This window comes from Bison bison, unplaced genomic scaffold (assembly GCF_000754665.1).
Source record: "Bison bison bison isolate TAMUID 2011002044 unplaced genomic scaffold, Bison_UMD1.0 scf7180017864456, whole genome shotgun sequence".
In the NCBI taxonomy this organism is placed as follows: Eukaryota; Metazoa; Chordata; class Mammalia; order Artiodactyla; family Bovidae; genus Bison; species Bison bison.
Window position 1 is genome coordinate 29,102,698 of NW_011495018.1, and position 8,634 is coordinate 29,111,331.

Sequence of the window (8,634 nt, forward strand, 5' to 3'; positions counted from 1 at the left end):
ATTTGGTCAAGGAAACTGCAGGCTCCTAAAATTTAATTAACTTGCCGGAGGTTAGAAAGCAGGGAAGCAGAGCCCAAAACCTAGGCTGATGCCCAAAGTCACCTCAGCAGGCACCTGGGAGTGAAAGAATTTTAGAAAGAGGGACAGGTGCACTGGAAAAAGAGGGGCCATGCAGGTAACAGGGAAGGAGCAGGACATAAGATAGCAGGGAGTGGTGAGGCCTGTGGCATGCTGGAGAGTGAATTTTAGGGTGCAGTTGTGTCTGTGTTTTTAATTTCTTTAAATAAAATGGAAAAATACTCGGGCAAATAAAGCTGCAGGCCATATTTGATAGATAAGCTTGAGAACCCAGAATTAGATCTCAGACATACAGGGGTGGTACCTTGATCCTTGAAGTAGCATCAGCACCACAGGAAGCTTGTTCTAAATCTGGAATCTCAAGCCCCACCCCAGACATAATGAATAAGAATCTACATTTTAACAAGGTTCCCAAGTGTTTCTTATACACCTGAAAGTTTAAGACTGTCAAGTGAAAATTATATATAAATGAATACACCTTCAGTTCAGTTCAGTTCAGTTCAGTCACTCAGTTGTGTCCGACTCCATCACCAACTCCCGGAGTTTACCCAAACTCATGTTCATTGATTTGGTGATGCAATCCAACCATCTCATCCTCTGTCTTCCCCTTCTCCTCCTGCCCTCAATCTTTCCCAGCATCAGGGTCTTTTCAAATGAGTCAGCTCTTCGCATCAGGTGACCGAAGTATTGGAGTTTCAGCTTCAACATCAGTCCTTCCAATGAATACCCAAGACTGATTTCCTTTAGGATGGACTGGTTTGATCTCCTTGCAGTCCAAGGGACTCTCAAGAGTCTTCTCCAACACCACAGTTCAAAAGCATCAATTCTTTGGCGCTCAGCTTTCTTCACAGTCCAACTCTCACATCCATACATGACTCCTGGAAAAACCATAGTCTTGAATACACCTTATATTGTTTATAAAAGAGCCTCCCAGAGACAACTCACCTACCCACCTCCCCCTTCTCTACCACTCTGGAGGAGGCAGGGAAGAAGGGAAGACAGTGCTCTCTTTTCTTTTCATATTCTGACTGAATTTTACTGTTTAAAAGGTCAGTGCATAAGCCCTTGCTAATTCTCTGACCCACCCCAACATGCTCCCCCATCCTCCAACCCAGAACAACCTCCTCCAGCTACAGGCTTTGCTCAGAGCAGATGGAAAAGAGAGGAAGGTGTCGTGTGCCCTTAGGCAAGTTGCTTAACCTCTCTGGACTTCAATTTTCCTTGTCTATAAAGTGGGATTAAAATACCACTCACATCATAGGGTGGCACTGGTACCCCACTCCAGTACTCTTGCCTGGAAAATCCCATGGATGGAGGAGCCTGGTAGGCTGCAGTCCATGGGGTTGCTAAGAGTCGGACACGACTGAGAGACTTCACTTTCACTTTTCACTTTTCATGCATTGGAGAAGGAAATGGCAACCCACTCCAGTGTTCTTGCCTGGAGAATCCCAGGGATGGGGGAGCCTGGTGGGCTGCCGTCTGTGGGATCATACAGAGTCGGACACGACTGAAGTGACTTAGCAGCAGCAGCAACAGCAAGAATGTATTAATACCTTTAAAACCTAGTGCAGGTTACCTTCCTGGTTCTCCACTTCTTCCTCTAATCAAGTGTGGTACGTTCACTTCTATTTTAGATTTTCTGTTGGCCTGTGTCCCCTATCCTGCTGACCCAGAAGAGGGAGGGGTGGAAGTATATGGAACCCCCTTCCAATCCCAAAGGGCTCCTGGAAGGTGGTAAGCCCTAGCTGAGAAAGCCTAAAGGGTTAGGTGTGGGGAAGGAGGAGGGCAAGGTCTCAAGTCCTGGCAGTGCTGCAGAGGGGATCCTGGAGGGGGGAGCAGTAAAAGCTGGAGGGAACCATGGACTGGGGTGGCTTGGAAACATTTTTTCCAAAGTCCTAAGGGAGTCAGACACGACTGAAATGACTTAGCAGCAGCAGCAAGGGAGCAAAATCCCAGTGGACTTCTGAGCTAAGAGCCCCCTCCATAAAACAAGACATTCCTTGAGGAGTCCTCCCCAAGTCTACCACATCCTAGGACTCGCCATCCATCCCAAAGAAACTGGTTCCAGGGTTAGACCCTGGGGTCTGCCCTGGTGGCTCAGAGGTTAAAGGGTTTGCTTGTAACGCGGGAGACCTGGGTTCAGTCCCTGGGTCTGGAAGATCCCCTGAAGGAAATGGCAACCCACTCCAGTATTCTTGCCTGGAGAATCCCACAGAGTCGGACACGACTGAGCGACTTCACTTTCTTTCTTTCACTTTCGAATGCTGGAGTCGTGTGCCCTTAGGCAAGTTGCTTAACCTCTCTGGACTTCAATTTTCCTGTCTATAAAGTGGGATTAAATTACCACCCACGGCATAGGGTGATTGTTAAGAATGTATTAATACCTTTAAAACCTAGTGCAGTGCCTGGAATACAGCAAGTGCTCGATATTGTTAATTATTAATATTATGATCGTTATTATTTTCCACTGGGACTGGTAGCAGCCGCCCCTGAGGTCTCCAGGGTCCCTCAGACCACAAGCTCCCAGGGCCTCGGTAGAGGCGCCTCTCCCCGTGCGGCCCCTAGAGGGCGCCCGGAACTCACTTGTCCTGCGTTTCTTCGGGGAAGCCCAGGTCCGGCTCCAGCAGCTTCTGGGCCTTCAGCTTTCCGGATTTGCGACTCCTCCCGCAGGAACCGAAGATACATGGGCTCTGGGGCCACAGGACGGAAAATGTGAGGCGGCAGGAGCAGCTCCTACCAAACCTCCCCATTGAACGGCACCCAGAAGGGGGGCCTCGCACCCCCCGCCATGCCTCCCACGCCCCCCTCTTCTCGCATATACAAGGAGGCCAGATCATTGTGGGCTTCGTGGAGGCAGCGGCGGCCGCTGGACCTCCCGGGCCTTGCTAGGGTTCTCGGCCGAATCCACGGCGGCCCGCTGTCCCCACGGTCACGTTGCCAGAGCTGCGGGAGTGGAAACCAAAACGCAGGCCTGGGCAATCTCCACCCCCAAACCGACCGGTAGTTGAATTAGACCCTCCTCCCTCCAGGCTGGGGGAGGAGAGATGGGGAAAGGAAAGGAAGGCCCTTGGCGGGATAGACGCGTGGTAACCACCCATAGGAACTTGATGGGGTCGCCCCTGGCGTGAGCTTCTGGGGATAACTGCGAACGCAGCAGTGGAGACTTCATGCGTGCATGTGTGTGTGTGCCGTGTATGCCCGCGCGTAGAACAGCACACCTGTAGCTTGCCTTGTGTAATATCGCACACTCCAGTCGTTGTGAAGTTGGAGGAGGTATGTGAGGTCCACAACAACGCAGGCCAAGGGTGAGAGGATGTGATTTTGTACCCATCCTTCAACACAACACGGGCACTCATCGCTCCCTCTACTCACCATCCCCCCCCGCCAACCACCTCCCCTCCCCTCCCCCTCCCCTCTCCTTTCCTTCCCCTCGGTCTTTCCCCACTCGCACCTCCGCCCTGGTTTCCCACGCCCCGGCTGCAAACACCATATTCCGAGCCTGCTCTGAGCTCCTTGGAAAGTCTGAACTGGCTGCACACCTCTCACTCACTCAGCCTGTTCCTATCAGACTCCCGAGGATAAGGAATCCAGGAGTGAGTGCAGGTGGGCCGTTCCAGAGATCTTCCTGGGCCTGCCGTGGATTCGAACGATGCGGGAAAATCGCGCGGGCAGCTCCTCTTAGCTACCCAGGCAGTGACCTGGCTGCTGGGCTCCGAAATCTGAGCTGATTAGGAAGGCCTAGGAGAGTGAGAAGCTGCTTAGGAGGGGGAGGGGGTCTCAGTTCAGTTCAGACGCTCAGTTGTGTCCGATACTTGAGCGGGGGTCTGAGAGGAGTAAAAGGGAAGTGTCTGTGGGGGGGGGGCAAGTGTGTGGGACGGTGGGGGCCAAGGGTGTGTGGGGGGCAAGTGTGTGGGGGCAAGTGTGTGGGGCGGGGGCAAGTGTGCCTGAGCAAAATTGGAGAAACAGAGTGGAAGGGGGTCGGTTTCCTCCAGCATCTGGCCTTAGTGCAGCATCTGGCCCTTCATGCAGCTCTGGGGCCCCAGCTCTAGCCCACTGCCCCTTGCAGCATGTCCTCTGAGTCCCAGCTGCTCCAATTCTGCACAGCCTGGAGATCCCTGCATAACTGTATCATACACCTGGAACCGGCCTGCCCACCTGCAAGTCACTCACGCCACAAACGGGACGTCTGTCTGAGTCCTGGGCCCAGTGCAGACCCCGTACCTGCCACTGCGGTGGGGGCTTCAGGAGGCAGTGCTCAGATTGTGCCCATAGAGCTCACAAGCACGGATATGGCCACACAAAGCCGCTATTATCGTTAACAGGTTAGGCCAGATTCTCTGTGTGCCACCCTAGGGGGCGGGGGCACGGGGCGCTAGGACCCCAGCCCTGCTTGGGTTTCTGGGCCCCAGAAGGCCACCACTCAGTCAGCCAGGTCTGAGGGAGTGATCAAGGCTCACTCACTGCATAATTTGGTCAGTGCAGTCGGCTCACTCAAGCCAAGGAAGGATGTGGCCCTTTCTGCTCAGACAGGTTCGTTAATTCCTCTTCTCCCTCTGCATCTCTACACACCATTATTCGGATCGTTTGTTCCTTTTCTATTTCTGAACAGAGACAGACCCTTGCCTGCAGGATTGGTGGCAGATAGGAGTTGTGAGCTTTCTTTGTGCGGCGGGTAGTTGGCCCTGATTGTGACCCTGGCAGCCCCCACCTCCCTTCCAGCCCGCGTCCCCTCGAGACTACCGGGTGTGCAGGCCCCGCCGCCATCCCGGCCTGTCCTCGCCGCGGCCCTCGGCCGACGCGGGATTTACCGAGATTCGGTCCCAACGAATTCCCGACCGAGAATGGGGAGTCGTACGCCGTCCTTCAGCGCCGAGGGCCCCAGTACCCCAGGGAGTGTGCCCCCACCCCTGGGACGCGTCGCCTGGGGTCCCGAGCGCGTGGGAGGGGCCCCGGGAGAGCGCGCGACTGGGGCGGCCTGGGATCCCCGGAAACAGTCCAGCGGGAGCCGGAGCGGGGAGGGGAAGGGAGTCGGGTGGCCTCCCGCGATGGGCGCCCGGGATTCCGGCGTGCGGAAGCCCAGTTCTCCAAGAGGCCCGAATAAGCTGGACAGGGTCCGAGAGCAGAGGGTCTGAGGGGCCTAGCCCCGCGCTGTTTTGAGTGTGACCCCAGCTGTTGATGAAGATCCGGGACGTAGGAGGTATTTGGGGGAGGAGGTGTGTTATGCCTGATTTTGCCTGCTTTGTCTCGCCAGAGCAGGGGTGAGGGAGTGCTGGTGAAGAGTCGGGGTTCTCGGGAGTTTGGAGGTTGACTTTGAGCCAGACAGCCACTCCCCGTTCCTGCCTCGGCTAGACAGTCTGTGGCCAGAAAATATCCAGGAGCCCCCGGGCGCCCAGCCTGAAGGGTCCCAGGAGTCAGGAGGTGGGAGGAAGGCCCCAGTTTCCCCTGGGGTTGGCAACTCTGGAATACGGCAACCGGCAGGCACTGAAGGTGCCTCTTAAAGACGCAAATGGAGGAGAGACCGCACCAAATGAAAATGGTTTGGGCTGGGCAGCTCCAGTCCCGGCAGGAGGGGAGGGAGAGCCAGACCTACCCAGGTAGGAGGAGCAGAATTCTGCGGTTCCAAGAGGATATTTCCGGATTTCGATTTCGCTTGGCCCGGTACTGGATACCGCCGCGGCACAGGCAGGAGGCCCACTGCAGACCTGACTTTGAGACCAGAACTTTCTCCCCTCGACCCACACACTGTCAGGGTCTGGCCTGGTCACCTGGTGGGTCTGGGGTTGGGGTAGCCCCTCCACTTTGGAAGTCCTTTGGACTCAGAATCCTCCTCTCCTGCCCAGATCCTGCTCAAAGAGGAGCACAGAATAAGGGTGGACAAGCAGTGCCCCTTCCACACTCAGCCAAATTTCTTCCTGGGCCTCCTTGGGTTGGAGGTTGCTGTGATATGGCAGAGCCAAGAGGGCAGTTTGGCCAGGATGAGTACTCTGATGGTTTCCATAACTCTCCTGCCCTCAACCCCAGTCTGGGTGAACACAGCTCTGCATACACGAACAAGTCCCACAACCTACTCTCTTCCAGTTTTTAGCCATAAAGTTCTCTCACTCTTCCACCCTAAAGAAAGAGCCCCCTATGTCCCCACTCTACTACCCCAGGATGGCATGTTTCCTAAAGCCTCTACCACCTGGCTTCTTCCAGAAAAGCAGGCTTAAGTCAGTTTTGTATGTCCTGACATTGGTCTGGTAGGTGGGGGACTAAATGTTATGGGGAGTGTTATATACTGTGGCTGCTGTCCTGGCTAGAGTGGTCTGGGGCCTCCCTGAAGGTCCTGGGAAGTCAGTTTTTCAGATCCCTCCTAGGCCAGGCTAGTCTGGAAGCTGGGAAGTCTTGGCTTCAAGCACCACAGAAGATCCTGGTCCAATTACTCATAGAATGCTCCAATCTCTGCAGCTTGCTGGGTAAGGTCCTAGAACCCCAAACTTCTAGCAGATGTGTATACCCCTACAATGGATCTGCACACCCCACCATCATGTACTCCAGCAGTGTACAATTAATTATACCCACTAACACAGCACCATACACACTCACCGCAGGGACATGTCATCCACAATGATACATATTCCCCATTAATTCACTCCCCCAATTATATACAATCCTAGATAAGTATCACTCATACAATGAAATACACCTCTAACACATGATTACATACATACAATTATAGATGATATACAGCCATAAACATTCATACATTTAACACAAAAATAGATTCATAATGAAAAACTAATACGTACTCTCACAAATATTAGCCCCTGATTCACTAATAATCACGGATGTTGGTGGGTGATTATACAACTACCCAAAAAGCCACATTTACACATGATCACACACATACCAATACAAGTCTGTATATATAATGGTAGTTTCGATTCACAAGTGAAGCAAAATAAGCACACACAACTGCATACAAAATCACACACTTGAACACTTATTATACAAACACTCATTGTCAGTATAACATCCCGATTGCCCACACCATCACAAACACAGAGTGCACACACGTAACTCTCACTCCCAAAGACAAATCTTGAGCACTAACTGTCCCGGGAGACACTGGCTCTCCCAACTTGTCTCACTGCTGCCTTCTCTTCATTTCTCCTCCTCCTTCTTTCCTCTTTCCAGAACCTGACAGTCCTGACCCCAAGATGTCCTTCAAACTTAAGTATGAGGGGCTGCCCTGGCTGCACCAGCTCACACCAGACCCAAGTAGCTGCAAGGTGCTGGGCTCAGCAAGGAGCAAGCAGCCTTGATTCCGGATTCAGAGGGTTTTATTATTATTTTTCACATAAATTACACAAGCACTTTATAAAAAGGTTACACAGAAAACGCCTTATAAGTGCATAACTTAACCCTCCCCCCCCCCCCCCACGAACAGGATCTGGAGAAATAGGCTTTTTGTGTGGAAACCTGCCTGTGCGTACCTGGGTGCGGCTAGGGTGTGTGATAGGGGTCTGGCAGGCCAAGTGACGCTGTTGTGGCTGTTGTGTGTGCGATGGTGTGTCACAGTGTGACTGTGGCCTTGTATTTGTGAGAAGTGCCATGCTGTTCAGAATGAATCTGGGCCACCCCTGATCGTAAGGGCCAAGGGAGTGAAGACTATGACCCTGTGTGTGCAAGACACTCTGCCATAGGGCCCCTGTGACTGTGGGGAGACACTAGGAGGGACAGTGAAATCACGTCCGTGTGGGCCGGCTACTACCGGGAGTGGAGAACAGAGAGGGCGGTCTTCCCAAGGCAAGTTCAAACGACAGCTCATGCTGTCCTCTAGGGACCCCACCAGCTCTTCTTCCACCACCTCTTCTGCCTTTCTCAGTCCCACGTTAAAAATCATAATAAAATAAAATAGACGCTAACGGAGGACTCTGAACAGTTCCAGCAGGCGCGGGACCGCGTAGGCATCTGGGAGACGGCGGCGCGTCCCTTTCCTGCGCGCGCTCTTCTTCTTTTCCACCCCAAAGAGAACGGCGTCCGCTCGCGGGCCGGTGCGGAGGGGCGCCGCGATCCCCGGAGGCGTGCAGTCTGAGGCGGAGGGCAGGCGAGAGTCCTGGCTCTCGGGGGGCCTCGAGACCCCTTGGCTGGGCCCGGGTCTCGGGTCTCTCAGAGAGTAGCAGACAGGCTCACTCGCAGGCCGACGCCACGGACGTGACGCTGGTGATCTTGGTCGAGTCGTCAGACCACGGCTGCAGGTTCTGCAGGGCGAAGAGCGAGGAGTTGTGCACGCACAGCGGGTCCGCGGGCAGAGGCTGAGCCAGGCTCTTCTGGAAGGCCTCCTGCTGCAGCTGCAGGAGGATGCGGTTTGCCTGCTGCCTCTCGGCCTCACGCTCCTCCGCAGTCTGCCGCCTGCACCAGGGACAAACCGTTACCCACGCTTCGGGTGCGCTCCCGGGAGACCGCCTGGGAGAGCGCAGCTCCCCCTCTCGGACCCCAATTCCAGCTGGGGGCCCTTGAAAACACTCCCCTAACTTGAGGGTTCTGACTCCGACAAAGACTGGAAACCACCAA

The 8,634-nt window shown here is 54.1% G+C and overlaps 1 protein-coding gene across 1 annotated transcript in view; it reads right to left on the reverse strand.

The window, feature by feature from the left end:
* Positions 1 to 8,159: 8,159 nt before the first annotated feature.
* TLX1 (T-cell leukemia homeobox 1) overlaps positions 8,160 to 8,634 on the reverse strand; it is a gene marked incomplete at its 5' end in the record, with an annotated part of 4,957 nt that continues 4,482 nt past the window's right edge. The window contains one exon of the mRNA XM_010859606.1: positions 8,160 to 8,472. Within this exon, the coding sequence (XP_010857908.1) occupies positions 8,250 to 8,472 (223 nt within the window). The remainder of the gene's footprint in view (positions 8,473 to 8,634) is intronic.